The sequence below is a fragment of the Heteronotia binoei genome, chromosome 18, assembly GCF_032191835.1.
Source record: "Heteronotia binoei isolate CCM8104 ecotype False Entrance Well chromosome 18, APGP_CSIRO_Hbin_v1, whole genome shotgun sequence".
In the NCBI taxonomy this organism is placed as follows: domain Eukaryota; kingdom Metazoa; phylum Chordata; class Lepidosauria; order Squamata; family Gekkonidae; genus Heteronotia; species Heteronotia binoei.
The window spans coordinates 33,523,787-33,540,694 of NC_083240.1; the positions used below are offsets into that span (position 1 = coordinate 33,523,787).

The 16,908-nt window shown below is 52.2% G+C and overlaps 2 protein-coding genes across 2 annotated transcripts in view; one reads left to right on the top strand and one right to left on the bottom strand.

Annotated features, from left to right (window-relative positions):
• On the bottom strand, positions 1 to 13,048 carry SCARF1 (scavenger receptor class F member 1). The gene is made up of 8 exons (XM_060259644.1): positions 12,905 to 13,048; positions 8,795 to 8,903; positions 8,231 to 8,332; positions 3,713 to 4,238; positions 2,232 to 2,450; positions 1,033 to 1,161; positions 832 to 935; positions 1 to 119 (listed from the first exon to the last, which is right to left on the bottom strand). The coding sequence occupies exons 1-8, from the start codon at positions 13,046 to 13,048 to the stop codon at positions 1 to 3; spliced, it is 1,452 nt and encodes a 483-aa protein (XP_060115627.1).
• The window catches only part of RILP (Rab interacting lysosomal protein), a 21,267-nt gene continuing 17,396 nt past the window's right edge, over positions 13,038 to 16,908 (top strand). Inside the window, exons 1-2 of the mRNA XM_060259486.1 lie at positions 13,038 to 13,289; positions 16,558 to 16,687. Coding sequence (XP_060115469.1) covers positions 13,047 to 13,289; positions 16,558 to 16,687 — 373 coding nt within the window. The 5' untranslated portion in view covers positions 13,038 to 13,046. The remainder of the gene's footprint in view (positions 13,290 to 16,557; positions 16,688 to 16,908) is intronic.

The window sequence follows — 16,908 nt, forward strand, 5'->3', positions numbered from 1 at the left end:
TTACCTGTCACTGGTGGCCCCTGGAGCTGAGCGGCAGCAGCAGCAGCAAACGCAGAGCAGGAGGAGGAGCAGCAGTGGGGTCAGGATGCCCCCTAGAAGAACCTCTTGGCTCAGGCCTCCTGGAGGAAGAACAAAAGTCAGGCAGAGCAGAGAACATAAGAGAAGCCATGTTGGATCCGGCCAGTGGCCCATCCAGTCCAAGACTCTGTGTCACACAGTGGCCAAAAACCCCAGGTGCCATCAGGAGGACCAGTGGGGCCAGGACACTAGAAGCCCTCCTACTGTTGCCCCACCAAGAATACAGAGCATCACTGCCCCAGACATAAGACCATCAGTGAAGCCATGTTGGATCAAGCCAGTGGCCCATCCAGTCCAACACTCTGTGTCACACAGTGGCCAAAAACCCCAGGTGCCATCAGGAGGCCCACCAGCGGGGCCGGGACGCTAGAAGTCCTCCCACTGTTGCCCCCTCCACGAATACAGAGCATCACTGCCCCAGACATAAAACCATCAGTGAAGCCATGTTGGATCAGGTCAGTGGCCCATCCAGTCCAACACTCTGTGTCACACAGTGACCAAAAGTGCCATCAGGAGCTCCACCAGTGGGCACAGAAGACTAGAAGCCCTCCCACTGTTGCTCCCCCCCCCCAAGCACCAAGAATTCAGAGCATCACTGCTCCAGACAGAGAGTTCCAACGATAAGCTGTGGCTAATAGCCACATCATAACCCCCAGCTGTGTGGCTTGATCCAAGACCCCAGCAGGCACTAGCCCCCTCCCCTCTGCCAATTCAAACCAGGATCAGCCCCAAGAGAGACAAAAGGCTACTTACTCCACTGGCAGGTCCCAGAAGATGGATGGCACAGGCCCCCAGGGCAACGGCAGACCTCAGAGCAGTTACGCCCGTAATGCCCTTCCAGGCAGGTCTGGTTGCAGCTGCAAGAAGACAGAAGGACACAGCCAGTTCCCAGCTACAGCCTAGCAGCCTGGGCAGCTGCTCTGCCCCGCCCAGGTCCAGCGATCCCCTTTTTACCTAGTGCCCCAGTATCCGGCTTGGCACACACACGACCCAGACACTGGATCACAACTCCCATTGAAGCAGCTGGGGCAGACAAGGTGGCAGCCCTTCCCAAAGAAGCCTGCGGGGCAGGGCAGGTCACACCTGTGGGGAAAGAGAGGGGGAGCAGGAGAGAGTCTCTTTCCTCAAAGTGACCAGACTATGTTGCTACCAGTGTTCCCTCTAAGCTGAGTTAGTGTGAGCTAGTTCACAGTTTTTCAGACTTCAGCTCATACATCTTTGTTTTAGCACAGGAAGGATGGCCTCAAAGCAAACTAATATATGCAGTAGCTCACAGCTTTAATGCCAGTAGCTCATGAAGTAGAATTTTTGCTCACAAGGCACTGCATCTTAGACCAAAGAAGAAGAAGGATGATATTGGATTTATATCCCGCCCTCCACTCCGAAGAGTCTCAGAGTGGCTCACAATCTCCTTTACCTTCCTCCCCCACAACAGACACCCTGTGAGGTGGGTGGGGCTGGAGAGGGCTCTCACAGCAGCTGCCCTTTCAAGGACAACCTCTGCCAGAGCTATGGCTGACCCAAGGCCATGCCAGCAGCTGCAAGTGGAGGAGTGGGGAATCAAACCCGGTTCTCCCAGATAAGAGTCCGCACACTTAACCACTACACCAAGGTGGCTCTTTCACACATTTTGTATGGCTCTTGAAGCCCTCACTGCTGTGTCAACCACCTTGGAGAAGGCATTTCTCTCTTTTAAAAATCACTTCTCCAAGTCAAGACAGATGGTGACTTAGAGAATGCATTGAAAATTAAAGTTGCTTTATTTCCATCTCTCCCTCCTCCCATCTATTTGCCTTCCTTCCTTGTGGCACTCAGACATCTGATATTCGTGTCTTGCAGCTCTCAAACATCTGACATTTATTCTATGTGCCTCTTATGTTAAGCAAGTTTGGCCACCCCCGGCTTTAAGGGAGTATTGGTTGCACCTCCCTACTAAGTCTTGGGGTGGGGGGGAGCCCTCTTTTCGAGCCACAGCAAACCAGCTGAACCTGCGCCCGCCACCCTTCCATCACACTCTCTCTGGCCTTTCCCAGTGGCTCACAGGGGCCGCCCAGCCTCCTTATGAGACTGTGCCTAGAGCTGCCTCCAGTTATCTATCCTAAAGGTGGGGTGAGGCCAAAGTTTTCGTTTTGAAGGGCAAACTGAGTTCCTACCTGGCACCTCGGAAGCCTGGTTCGCAGTTCTGGCATTCCCCAGTTTGGGGGTGACAGGTCTCCCCTTGGTAACAGCGGGGGCAGAGCTGGGCACAGTTTTCCCCATAGTGCCCCGGCAGGCAGGGCTGATTACAGCGGGTCCCGTTCCAGCCGGCCTCACAAGCCAGGCAGAATCCATCGACCGGAGAGCAGGGCTGTCTCTGCAGGCAGTGGCCACAGCTGCGGGGGTAGAGAGGAAGGGCCATCGGTAGTACTAGGCAGGGCTTTTTTTTGTAGCAGGGACTCCTTTGCGTATTAGGCCACACCCTCTGGTATAGCCAATCTTCCAAGAGTTTATAGTAGGCCCCGTACGAAGAGCCCTGTAAGCTCTTGGAGGATTGGCTCCATCAGGGATGTGTGGCCTAATATGCAAAGGAGTTCCTGCTACAAAAAAAAGCCCTGGTAGTAGGGTTACCAGCCCCCTTCTGGGCGCTGGTGTGGGATGTGAGGGTAGAGTTGCCAGATCCAGGTTGGGAAATTCCTGGGGCTTTGGGGGATGGAGCCTGGGAAGGACAGAGACCTCTGTGCGTTACAATGCCATAGACTCCACCCTCCAAAACAGCCATTTTCTAAGAATCTAAGAATCCCCCTCATGCAATCTCATTCCATTCAGAACAAGGGGCTTTTGGCATCTATTTTTGCAGGAGAACTAATCTCTGCCGTCTGGAGCTGAGCTATGATTCCAGGAGATCACCAGGACCTACCTGGAGGCTGGCACCTCCACACAGCTTCGGCAGGATCAGTGCCACCAATGACATCTGCTAGGCCAAGCTGTGCTTTAAAAACCGTGCAAGTTTCCCAGTGCCTTCCTCAGGGAAAATAAATCGACAACCGCTGTGTGCGCTGTCGCTTCGTGAGACTTCCAGGCTCGGGGCTTTTTTTGTAGCAGGAACTCCTTTGCATATTAGGCCACACACCCCTGATGTAGCCAATCCTCCAAGAGCTTACAGGGCTCTTCTTACGGGGCCTACTGTAAGCTCATGGAGGATTGGCTACACCAGGGGGTGTGGCCTGATATGCAAAGGAGCTCCTGCTATTAAAAAAAAAATAGCCCTGCTTCCAGTTCTGTCATCTGCCACATGAAGCTGTCTTCTACTGAATCAGAGCCCTGGACCCTCAAAGTCAGTCTTGTCTACTCACACTGGCAACAGCTCTCCAGGGTCTTAGGCAGAGGCCTTTCAATGTCACCTCCTATCTTTTCCTTTTCACTGGAGAGGCCAGTGACTGAACCAGGGCACCCTCTGGGAGCAATGAGCCATGCCCCCCTTCCCAAACCTAAGAATCCCCCTCATGCAATCTCGTTCCATTCAGAACAAGGGGCTTTTGGCATCTATTTTTGCAGCTGGATCGCCATACCTCTTTCCCTCTGCAGAGGCACCACCCCTGGGTCACCAGTTCTGCAGCTGGGAGTTGAAATGGGATGCCTTTTTCTGGCCACTCACCTGTATCTGCACTGCAGCCCAAAGGTCCCGGCAGGACAGGGATCTGTACACCTCTGGCCCCGGTAGCCGGCATCACAAGCGCACTGTCCGTCTTGGGGGCTGCAGGTCCCATGCAGGCACTGGCACTGTTGCTGGCAGGATGGCCCCCACGCCCCTGCCCTGCACTCACATCGGCCGGACTCCTGGGCGCAGGGTGAGTGGTTGCAGTGGCAGGGAGAGGAGCACTTCCTGCCCCACCATCCAGGGTCGCAGAAGCAGCGGCCGGTTGCTGGATCGCAACGCGAGCCGGCCAGGTTGCACAGGCACTGCTTCCTGCAGTCTGGCGCCCACCAGCCTTGCTTGCAGCGGCAGGTCCCGGTGAGGGGGTTGCAGTGGCCGTGGGGGCCGCACTGGCAGGCAAACTGGCAGAGTGCCCCCCAGCGGCCAGGATGACAGGTGCATTCTCCGGTGGCTGGATTACACTTTCCGTAAGGATAGCAAAGGCAGCGTTCTTTGCAGTCGGGGCCCCAGTATTTGTCAGGGCAACCTGGAAGAGAATGGAGATGCTGAGGCGGAACGACAGGGAAGGTCTCGCTGCCCTCGACTCCGCCAAATGGCAGCCTTAGAACTGGAAGCCAGATTAGATCTTCTAGGAAGGGCTGAAGGAAGGCGGCAGGTATCAATCCGTCCAGGCCTTGAATTCAGCAGGAGCTCACAGGGGTGCAACTCCTGGACCTTTCTGAGGGTTCCCCTTGTCCAATAAGTAGTAGATGCAGCTACATAACGATCCCTGGATTAGGAGAGCGGGCAGCCAGCCAGCCACCAGGAGCTTTTCCACACCCCCAACAGCCCTCAATAACCCCTGGAGAAGTCCACACCACCCTTTCTCCACTTCTTATGTGATTTTGTGTGGGGGGTGGCTCGCTGGCCTTTTGACTATGGAGGGGGTAGCCAAGGAGAGCCCCAGGAGAGCGAGGCCTGCTTGGGCTGGCTGGATCTCTAACCAGTCTAAGCAGGCCTCACTCATCTGGGACTCTCCTTTCTTGCGTCTGGTTGCTTTTGGCAGGTGGGGGAATGGCATATGCTAATGAGTTGCACTAACGAGCTCCACCACCTATTTTTCTACAAAATGACCCCTGAAGCTGCCTATTGGGGCATTTATGCACTGCTTTTCTCCTTAGCAGGGACCCAAAGCAGCTTATAATGTTCAGCTTTCCTCCTTCATCTTATCCTTACAACAGTTTTACTTAGGAACATCAGAAGAAGAGTCCAGCTGGATCAGAGCAGTGGTCCACCTAGTCTAGCACCCTGTCTCACACAGTGGCCAACCAGTTCCTCTGGACAACCAACAGCAGGGCATAGAGGCCGAGGCCTTCCCCTAAAGTTGCCTCTTGGTTTTGGGATTCAGAGGTTAAGCGCTTTTGAATGTGGAGGTTCCCCTCAGCCACCATGGCTAGTAGCCACAAGGCCTTATTCTCCATGAATTTATCAAATTCCCCCTTAAAGCTGTTTATTCCTGCGGCCATCACTATGATTTTAAAATAAATGTAACACTTAAAATAAAGTGTATTGATTTTTACTTTATTTACAGCCCACTTTTCTCCCTGAGACTCACGGCAGACTGCGCAGTATAAAGCCATGTCATTAAACGGAACGATAGCGTAAGATTTCTAACAAAGTGCAATAAGACTAGGATTACAATAGGGCTTGGAGGATTACAACCCTTGTACGGTTACAATAAGACCAGGATTACAATAGGATTTGAAGGATTACAATCGGCCTAGGGTTGCAAAAATTAGAAACAATGCAGAAAGTATCAGGCATGATACATCAAACAGTGCAGAGGATAGAACAGTGTAATGAGAGCAGTGGAATGATCCTCTGAGGCAGATTAGGCTGAGGAAGAAGAAGAAGATATTGGATTTATATCCCGCCCTCCACTCCGAAGAGTCTCAGAGCGGCTCACAATCTCCTTTACCTTCCTCCCCCACAACAGACACCCTGTGAGGTGGGTGGGGCTGGAAAGGGCTCTCACAGCAGCTGCCCTTTCAAGGACAACCTCTGCCAGAGCTATGGCTGACCCAAGGCCATGCTAGCAGGTGCAAGTGGAGGAGTGGGGAATCAAACCCGGTTCTCCCAGATAAGAGTCCGCACACTTAACCACTACACCAAACTGGAAGAAGAAGATATTGAATTTATATCCCGCCCTCCACTCTGAATCTCAGAGCGGCTCACAATATCCTTTATCTTCCTTCCCCACAACAGACACCCTGTGAGGTGGGTGGGGCTGAGAGAGCTCTGACAGAAGCTGCCCTTTCAAGGACAACCTCTGCCAGAGCTGTGGCTGACTCAAGGCCATTCCAGCAGCTCTGACAGAAGCTGCCCTTTCAAGGACAACCTCTGCCAGAACTGTGGCTGACCCAAGGCCATTCCAGCGGCTGCAGGTAGAGTAGTGGGGAATCAAACCCGGTTCTCCCAGATAAGAGTCCGCGCACTTAACTATTACGCCAAACTGGCTACATGGGTAGCATTATCACGCTACATAGTAGATTGCTACGTGGTACCCAGGGCCAGCCCTGCCTAGGGTGCCGGCCTTCTGGGGGCACCAAATTGGGTGCCCTCCCCATGTGTCTTGGTAATGTTATCAGTGCGGGGTATGTGTGTGTGTGCCAGAAATTAGCTTTACCTAGAGTGCTAGACAGTCTAGGCCCAGCCCTGGTGGTCCTGCCAAATGTTTGTAGAAAGTAGGCAGGGCCAGGTGGGGTCTTTTGTCCATGGGGTTTTTAATTGACCCCTGGAGATCCAATTAGCCGGGCAGACTCGAAAACACACTGCTTTGTCAGAAACTGCCGCCACAGAGATCTTCACTGCACAGTTAAAGATAAGTGGTGTATACACTAAAACAATGTAAGCAAACCGATACATTCATTTAGGCAGGGCTTTTTTTGTAGCAGGAACTCCTCTGCACATTAGGCTACACCCCCCTGATGTAGCCAATCCTCCAAGAGCTTACAGGGCTCTTCTTACAGGGCCCTGTAAGTTGGGTTCAGGTAGCCAGCTCAAGGTTGACTCCATCCTTCCAAGGTTGGTCAAATGAGTACCCAGCTTGCTGGGGAGAAAGTGTAAATGACTGGGGAAGGCAATGGCAAACCACCCCGTAAAAAGCCTGCCAGGAAAACATCATGAAAGTGACATCATCCCAGAGTTGGAAACGACTGGTGCTTGCTTGCACAGGGGACGACCTTTTATGCTGTAATCACAAATAAAGAGCTGTGATCAACTCTACCCGGGTCTCCTCATGCATCGAACCCAGCACTTTTCAGAAACCCAGATTGGAATTCCTACTTTGCCATAGAAGCTCACCGGGGTGACCCAGGCAGGAAGTACTTCTTTACCCAAAGGGTGATTAACACATGGCATTCACTGCCACAGGTGGTGGCTACAGGCATAGCCAGCTTCAAGAGGGGATTGGATAAACATCTGGAGCAGAGATCCATCAGTGGCTATTAACCACAGCGTATTGTTGGAACTCTCTGTCTGGGGCAGTGATGCTCTATATGCTTGGGAGGGGGAATAGTGGGAGGGCTTCTAGTGTCCTGGCCCCACACTTGGTTTTTTTGGCCACTGGGTGACACAGTGTTGGACTGGATGGACCATTGGCCTGATCCAACATGGCTTCTCTTATGTTCTTATGTAGGGCAAGTCACATACAGCCAGCTTAACCCATCTCACAGGGTTGTTCTGAGGATACAACAGAGGAGAGGAGAACAATGTAAGCCCCTTGGGGGCTCCGCTGGGGAGAAAGGTGGAGTATAAATAAAACGAATCCTCCTCCTCCTCGGGCAGGAGGGGAGCACGGAGCTGGCCTGTTCCGCAAGGCAGACTGACGGGGATGAATGAACCTTCCATCCTATTGGAGATTTGGTTAATATTGCAGAGTTTTTTGCCCAGCCCAAGAAGCGTGATGCTGCATGCAGTCATTAAATCTCCCAAGCATATTGCAAAAGAGGTAAACTTAACATTTATTCAAGTAGATCCAGTTCATATTCAGATTGCAATCGAAAGGAGGGAGAGAAGCCTAATCTGAAGAGTGCTTTCCTTGTCACAAATGGCCAGCTTGTCTGGCAGCATGTGTGGGGGTACGAAGGCACTGTATCTACAGGAGAGACCTGCAGAGACATGTGTCTCTGTGGAAGGCCATGTGAGAGAGGGAAAGGACAAAGTGGAAGGGTCAGAGGGCAGCTCTCAAGATTAGACAAAGAGGCACACCATTCTAGGCAATACCTGCATCTATACACACTTTGAGTGATGTAGCGCCCCCCAGTGTCCAGGCATGTTGAATTACACACCCCAATACATCTTCAGCCACCACAACCTTTGGCCACATAGGAACCCCTGGGACTCCAAAGCTGCAGACCCTGGCAAGATACGCGTGGGGGATGAATGCTGCTGATGTCACAGCCGCAGGGTGCTTTCAGTCCAGAAATAACCCCCTTCCTGCTTTGTTTGCACAGCCCCCCTCCCCCAACTGAAACTCACGTGTATTGCAGTTGGCCCCAAAGAAGCCAGGTTTGCAGCGGCAAACACCAGGTTGCACGCACACTTCCTCTTCTCGGCAGGCAGCAGCTCCTTCACACACAGCTGGTGAGGGCACACAAGGAGACACAAGGAGGTTTCAGGGCCCTGGTCATGCAGGCATGAAGAGCCGCGTTATGACTGAGTCCAGGGCATCAGCTCCTCATTGGCTCAGGCCAGACGCTGGCTAGAATCTAGGCTTGCCAATCCCCAGGTGAGGCCTGGGGATCTCCCAGCATTCAACTGCTCCCCAGGCTAGAGAGATCAATTCGCCCTTGAGAAAAAAATGACTGTTTTGGAGGGTCGACTTCATGTGGTCTCTTCCCTGCCCTCCCCAGCTTCCACCCCCAAATTTCTAGGAATTTCCCAACCCAGGAGTTAGCAACCCTAGTAGAATCCCACTTCTTCCACCCTCCCTCGGGGGCTTCACAGGAAGCACCTTTTGAAGCCTGGCGAGGCAGAGGAGAGGAGAGCTGCGGGGGAGGGAGACAATAGACAAGAGAGAGGAAATGGAGCCCCCATACTCACTCACGGAGCACTCTCGGCCTTCTTGCTTCCAGCCAGGACAACAGATGAGAACTGAGGTGGGGCTGGCAAGGATAAGAGAGAAGGGGGAGTCACAAGCCCCCTCTATGTTCTAGCCCCACAACTGCTGCTCGGAGAACTCAAATGCAGCACTTTGCCAGCTTCATGGGTTTGATGACCACCACCCCCCCACCCCCAAACACATACACCCTCCCTGCCCCCAATGCTCACACAAAAATCTGCAATTCCTGTTCTGGGAGCTCTGCCAGTTGGGGCTTTTTCCTTACAGTGGAAGGTCACCAATGTTTTCTTTCTTGTTTGTGCTCTTGAAAAAAGCTACCGCAAAGTCCCCCAAAGCAAGAGAACTTTGGTAAGAGCCAAGGTGTCAGCTCAGAGCCAACCACCAAGAACCAGGCTCAGCTCCTCAGCAGGGTCACAATTCAAAACACACACACACTAGCAGAAAGGGGGTTTTATATGCTTTTGGCACTTTGAATCGGAGCAGAGGACTGACATCAGCTTCAGTGAGACCGGTGGGAAATGCAGTAGGAAAGGAGGCACAGAAATTGAAATTCGGGGACCTCAACCCCCCCCCCCCAACAGTCAGTACAGCATCACGCACGATGCCAGACCTCCCCCAAAGCTCCCTGGCTTGTCCCCAAGAGGAAGCAATCCAACCCCCAGGCTGTGCCCACGGCAGTCAACCTCTAGGAAGTGCCTGGAGATCTCCCAGAATTACAATTTATCAGGGCTTTCTTTGGTAGATAAAGCCCAGCAGGAACTCATTTGCATATTAGGCCATGCCCCCCTGATGTCACCATTCTTTCACATGGGCTTTTTTGGTAGATAAATCCCAGCAGGAACTCATTCGCATATTAGGCCATGCCCCCTGATGTCACCATTCTTTCACATGGGCATATTAGGCCATGCCCCCCTCCTCAGCAGCCTGCAGGTCCCTTCTCAAAAGCCCCTTTGACCAAGCTACGGGGGAGAAGCAGAGAGGGCAAACTTGGCAATGATACCAGCAGCAGCCACACCAGGCAAGTCTGGCAAAAAGCGGCTCAGTCGCTGGCTGTGCATGCCGGCTGGGAGGGCTGCAAGCACAGGGAAAACCCAGCCTGAGGCCCCTAAAAACATGGAGGCCCATAGGCCGGTGCCTATTCAGCCTATTTGTTAATCCGGCCCTGCTTCATTGCTAAATCTCCAGGAATTTCCCAACCTGGAGTTGGTTACCCTGGATAGCGCCTGCCCCCAGGGAACAGGCATCCTGTTCTCAGGCCTCCCTCTTTGGCCCATCCTGATGGGCCGGCTGCCACTACCGGGCCTACCTGGTTGACCTGCAGACATTTTTTCCATTGGGGTCCAGCTCAGAGGCATCCATCCCAATCCTCAGCCCCTGGAGCTGCAAGAAGAGAAGCCAGACAGGTAGCGACTCCATCGTCTTTGCAGGGGTCCCCCGAACAGGACTCCCTGCTCACTACAGCAGCCTCCCTCTCAGGCTGGGCCTCTTCCTCCCACTTCCTCCTGGGTTTTTCCTGAGGAAGTCAACTGGGAGCTTGCAGGGAGGCAGGATGTACACTCTGAACCCCCACCTATTCTTAGTTGAGGCACCAGCGGAGACTGGCAAGGAGGCAAAACAGCAGCTTCTCTTGGGAATACAATCAGGAAGCTCAGACCGGCTTGCAGAGGCCCTGGCTTCCTTAGCTCCAGGGCTTTTTGGGTAGAAAAAACCCAGCAGGAGCTCATTTGCATATTATGCTACATCCCCTGACATCGTCATTATTTCACACAGGGCTTTTATTGGAGAAAAAGCCCAGCAGGAACTCATTTGCATATCAGGCCACACCCCTTAGAACCAAGCCAGCTAGAACTGTGTTTCTGTGCATTCCTGCTCAAAAAAGCCTTGCTTAGCTCCATCTCCACGAGCCTATCCCATTCCTGTCAGCGAGCAAGGAAAGCTCACTGCCCATCGTAGAGACACGAGGAAAGCACCTTGTACATGCTCAGAGGCACTTCCTTATCAACGATTATGTCAAATGCATCACATCCTCCTGCAATTTCAGGCTTTGAGAATTAGTAGATGCAGCACTCCTCACTCTTCAAGGAGCCAGGCCGTGCCGCAAGGGGCGGCTGCGCATTCTGAGCAGATTTGTCCTGCTTCTCTTCCTTTTCAAACACCCCACCTCAACCCATTTCACAGGAAACACCTTTTTCCTGCTCCAACAGATGCTTCATTCAAAGGAAGACTGCTGGTCAGAACTGAAACAAGAGCCCCTCCTACAAACCTTGGGCATTTCTGCACTTGAACAATCCCAGCACTCCTTTGCTTTGATAATGCAACTGATAAAGAAAGCTCAAGACAATGCGTTCATCAGGACTCAAATCCAGACCTCGGTTTCCTGTCTCATTACCAATGCTGATTTCTCCACACCTACTACCCCTCAGCATGTCACACCTAATCCAATCACCCCTCTGCATAACACAAGTAATCCAATCAAGTCTGCTACTGTCATTTGCCCATTTGGCATCTGAGATACATGGCAAATGGACTCACGTTCTAGCTGCATCTGAAGAAGTGAGCCCTCACTCATGCAAGCTCCTGCCCTCCCATAAATTTTGTTAGTTTTCAAGGTGCTTCTGGTCTTTTCTACTGTTAGATAAACATCTACCCATCTTGATCTAACTCTATAAATACTACTTCCCAGGGCTTTTTTTGAGCAGGATAGGAACGCAGTCCCAGCTAGGGTGTGTGGCCTAATACGTAAATTAATTCCAGCTGGGATTTTTCTACCAAGAGTCCTATGTGAAACAGTGGTGACATCAGGGGGTGTGGCCTAATACGCAAATGAGTGCCTGCTGGGCTTTTTCTACCCAAAAAAAGCCCTGCTACTTCCGATAAGAAGGTGCGTGCCATGAAGCCATATTTACTTTCACTTATAACCCATGTTCCCTCTAAGCTGCAGAATCTTGTGAGCAAAAATTCCACTTTGTGAGCTCCTGGCATTAAAGCTGTGAGCTGCAGCATAAATTATTGTGCTCTGGGGTCATCCTTCCTGAGCTAAGACAAAAAGATGTGAGCTGGAGGCTAAAAATCTGTGAGCTAGCTCACACTAACTCAGTTTAGAGGGAACACTGCTTATAACCCCATTTTTCTCCCAAAGTAACTGATATCTTTTTATCCAGGGTTTCATGTGGAGGTCTTTCATGTCATAAGAACATAAGAGAAGCCATGTTAGATCAGGCCAATGGCCCATCCAGTCCAACACTCTGTGTCACACAGTGGCAAAAATTTATATATATATATATATATATATATATATATATATATATATATATATATATATATATATATACACACACACACACACACACACACACACACACACACTGTGGCTAATAGCCACTGATGGACCTCTGCTCCATATTTTTATCTAAACCCCTCTTGAAGGTGGCTATGCTTGTGGCCGCCACCACCTCCTACCACCTCCTATGTCACCTCCTATCTGATCCTTTTATAACTGGGGATGCTGGAGATTGAACCTGGGACCTTCTGCATGCCAAGCAGATGATCTGCCACTGGGCCACTGCCCTTCCCCAGTCCTTGAGAAGAAGTATGGAGTTGAATATTTTCGGGTGGTCTCGTTATAAGCGTCATCTATGAAGTTGCCAGGTTTCGTGTGTTGATTATGAGGCTGCGGAAGATGTACATTAACCAAGTCTGAATACTGGACTTGGATAATTTGGCATATTTCATATATCTCTGCTTGTATGCATACTTTTAATTTTTAACCTTTGTTTTGTACTTTTGTAATATTTTTTCCTTCTGCACATGGATGGTCTAATGACTGTAATAAATATGACTAACTGAATGACTCTCTGGGCAAGACAGAGTTTTCTTGGGGAAGAGGGCAGCTTGGTGGGGGGAAATCTATGATCTACCATAGTAGATTGTAGGTGAAATCCCTCTCCAAATCCATGGACAACACCCCCAAATCTCTAGGAACTTTCCAGGCTGGAGGTGGCAACCAAGGCAGGAGCACACCTCATTAAGATGAGATGGTGAGAGCGAAAGTAAGTCCAGAGAGGAAAGGCAAGCACAGAAGCGAAAGTCACCCTCCGCCGCCGTTTCCTGCGCCCCAGAGGCGCTCCGGCCTCTTCTCCTTCTCGGGCCTCTGATTCGGAGCCAAGCCGGGGCGGAGCCGCCCGTGCTGGGTTGACGCGGCGGCCGGGCAGCGGCGGTGGCGGCCGGCGGGCCATGGAAGAGCCGGGGACGAAGGCGAGCGCCCCGAGGCAGCTGGCCCTGGAGCAGGTGTACCGGCTGGCCGGGGCGCTGGGCTCGGAGCTGCAGCGCCTCTCGGACCTCTGCGGGCCGGGCGCCGTGGCCGGCCTGGTGACGCAGGTGGTGTGCCTGCTCGAGCTGCTGGAGGCTCTGGCGGCCGGCGTCGGGCCCCGCAAGCAACCCTCGCCGCTGCAACAGGACGCGCCGGCCGGGGAGCAGGTTAGGCGGGCGGCCGCGATCGGGCCTGGGCGGGCGGCGGCGGGCCGGCCTTGGAGCCGAGGAGGATCCCCCTCCTCCGCGGGCAGCCTGATAGGGCGGGAGGGCTTTCTTGCCCGGGGATTGTGGGGCCGTTTGCGCAAACGCTGCGCACTGTCCTGAATGCAGAGGGGTGTCCCTTGGCAGGCAGCGTGACGCCGAACGAACTTTTTGCGCGCGGTTTGGAAGGCCCCCGCAGTCACATGCAGCGTCCCGCGGCAGACGTGCAGGCCGACGCCCGATCTTGCTCTGCAGCTGCGGAGGGCTCTGCGTTGCCGCCAAAGTCTGGCGCGATTCTGCAGCAGTAAACGCGCTCGAGAAAAGCGCGTTTTTCTCTTTGCCTCGCCATACACCCCCCCCCCGACTCTTTTAGGGGTCACTCACACTGAGTAGTGTTAAAGCTGCGGTATTGCAGTCCTAAGCTCTGCTCACGACCTGAGTTCGATCCCGGGCAGTAGCGAGATTTTCAGGTATCCGGCTCGAGGTTGACTCAGCCTTCCATCCTTCCGAGGTCGGTAAAATGAGTACCCAGCTTGCTGGGGAGGGAAGTGTAATGACCGGGGAAGGCAAAGGCAAACCACCCCTTGAAAAGTCTGCTGTGAAAACGTTGTGAAAGCAACCCCAGAGTCGGAAGCGACTGGTGCTTGCACAGGGGACCTTTCACTTCCACACTGAGTAGGCCTAGATCCGGGAGGCCAAACTTGCATAAGGTAACAGCCACATAGAATAAGCGTCAGACCTGTGGGAGCTGCAAGACCCAAACGTCAGATGGGTGAGAACCGGGAGAGAGGAAGGAAGGAAATAGATGAGGAGGTGGAAAGAAAGCAACTTCAACTTTAAATGCCTTCTCCAAGCTGGGCAATGGGGCAGTGGGGGCTTCAAGAACCACACGTGGCACCCCTGGCTTAGATCAAGATGGGCAGACTGTTTGTAGCAGCAGAAGAGAGCAGGTAGCACCTTAGACTAACAATCAAGGGGAGGGACGGTGGTAGAGCATTTGCTTGGTAAGCAGATAGTCCCAGGTTCAATCCCCGGCATCTCCAACTAAAAAGGGTCCAGGCAAATAGGTGTGGAAAACTTCAGCTTGACGCCCTGGAGAGCCGCTGCCAGTCTGAGTAGACAAGAGTGACTTGAATGGAACGAAGGTCTGATTCAGTATAAGGCAGCCTCATGTGTTCATATGAAATCTCTTCATATTTGGGAGGGATGGTGGCTCAATGGTAGAGCATCTGCTTGGTAAGCAGAAGGTCCCAGGTTCTTCAGTCCTTGGCATCTCCAACTAAAAACAGTCCAGGCAAGTAGGTGTGAAAAACTTCAGCTTGAGACCCTGGAGAGCCGCTGCCAGTCTTAGTAGACAAGACTGACTTTGATGGACCCAGGGTCTGATTCAGTATAAGGCAGCTTCATACGTTCAATAGTTGCTGCAGGGGAGAAGTTTTTCTGAGTCACTGCTCACTTCTTCAGAATTCTAGCTGTACCTGAAGAAGTGAGCCATGACTCACGGAAACTCATCCCCTCCCATAAATTTTGTTAAACTTGAAGATTCTGTTGGACGCTTGTGTTTTTCTACTGAAGAGGCCTGACCTAGATAGCCTAGGCTAGCCTGATATCATCTGATCTCAGAAGCTAAGCTGGGAAGCCGCTGGTTAGTATTTGGATGGGAGTTCACCAAAGACGTCCAAGGTTGCAATGCAGAAGATGATATTGGATTTATATCCCGCCCTATACTCTGGATTCCAGAGTCTCAGAGCTGTCACAATCTCCTTTACCTTCCCCCCGTACACACATGCAACAGACACCCTGTGAGGTGGGTGGGGCCGAGAGGGCTTTCACAACAGCTTCCCTTTCAAGTACAACTCCTGCGAGAGCTATGGCTGACCCAAGGCCATTCCAGCAGCTGCAAGTGGAGGAGTGGGGAATCAAACCCAGTTCTCCCAGATAAGAGTCCACACACTTAACTACTACACCAAAGTGGCTCTCCAGAGAAGGCAAGGGCAAGCCAACTCTGAACATCTCTTGCCCTGAACACTAGGACCACCATGTCGGCTACAAATTGATGGCATTTTCCACCACCACCACCACCACCACCACCACACCATGTAACTCCTTCAGCCTGCGAATCTCTCTCTTAACTTCTCTCCATCAAGTGTGTGTGAGTGGGTGTCTTCCAGTGTGCATCATAATAGGATATGGTAGCATGTGCGTCTATGCAGGTATCTCTGGAAGGCATCCAGAGATACCTCAGTAGAATGTAGAGGGGGTGCCCCTCAGTAGAATGTAGAGGGGGTGCATGTGTGCAGCTGTGTGCATGGTGGGGCAAGGCAGTGTAATCCTGGCCCAGGCTGGTTTTCAAAGGGTTCTGCTGGCTCTGGGGGAGTCTGGATTCCCAGGGGAAGGACTTTGTGCCTCTTTCATCTCCCCCCCAAATAAAAACCCTTAATAGACGTGAACCTGTCATACTTAGGGCTGGCCCTGCCACTAGGCAAACTAGGGTGGCCTTCTGGGGCGCTGAATTGGGCACCCCCTTGTGTGACTCGGTGATGTTATCAGTGCAGAGGGAGTGGCAGAAGTTAGCCTTGCCTAGGGTGCCAGACAGTCTAGGGCCGGCCCTGCATACTGAATCAGACCCTTGGTCCATCAAAGTCAGTACTGTCTATTCAGACTGGCAGCAGCTCTCCAGAGTCTCAGGCACAGGGCTTTGACATCATCTGTTACCCAGTCCTTTTAACTGAGGATGCCGAGAAATTGTTTTTGGATGTCAAGCATGGTAAAATTCCCTTGATGATTGATAGGGAGGATGAGACATCTGGGCACAGCAAGGACGAGGTTCTGATAACGCCCTGGGAATGTAGACAGTGTAGATACTTTATGTGTGAACGCTCTCCTGCGACCCCCTCCCTTGGAATCCCTTTGAAGTAAGCCGTAAAAGTTTTGTATCAATGTATCAGTTTCATTCTTTTCAAGAAATGGCTTTGGCCAAAGTATCGGTCTATCAATAAACGTAGTCTTTGTATCAACTTCGACTTGTCATTGAACCCGGATGCTTGACATTGGGATCTTCTGCATTGCAAGTGAATGCTCTACCACTGAGCCACTGCCTGCTCCAAGGCCTGGCTTGACCCATCGACTGCTTCTGCTCTTCTCATCTGCCCTGCCTCTGCTGTGAAGTGAAGGCATGGCGGGAGGGGAACGCACAGGACTGCTCTGACCTCTTGGCTTCCTCTTCCCTCAGGATGGGGAGCAGACCCAGATCCACTCGGAAGGTCAGAAGAGAGAGCACCTGATGCGGGCGCACCTGGCCCAGGTGGAAGAGGAGAACCAAAAGCTCTTGGCCCAGCTAGCTGATGGACAGTCCCAAGCAGGTGAGAGAGGCTGGACTGATTTCTTTAGAAAAGGTGTATGCCCCCACCAAGACCTATTAAAGGTGGCCCATCAGGTGAAAATATACAGTGTTGGTCTGTAGCAGGGGTGGGCAAACTTGCTTAACGTAAGAGCCACATAAAATAAACATCAGATGTTTGAGAGCTGCAAGATGTGAATGTCAGATGTTTGAGAGCCACAAGATGGAAGGAAGGAAGGCAAA

Excerpts from the sequence above, each read along its gene's own strand:
- SCARF1 (XM_060259644.1), bottom strand. The coding sequence starts at position 13,048 with ATGGCCCGCCGGCCGCCACCGCCGCTGCCCGGCCGCCGCGTCAACCCA. Across the intron at positions 2,451-3,712 it reads GGGCTGCAGTGCAGATACAG|CTGTGGCCACTGCCTGCAGA; the intron begins GTGAGTGGCCAG and ends CTACCCCCGCAG. Across the intron at positions 120-831 it reads TTCTGGGACCTGCCAGTGGA|GAGGCCTGAGCCAAGAGGTT; the intron begins GTAAGTAGCCTT and ends TTCTTCCTCCAG.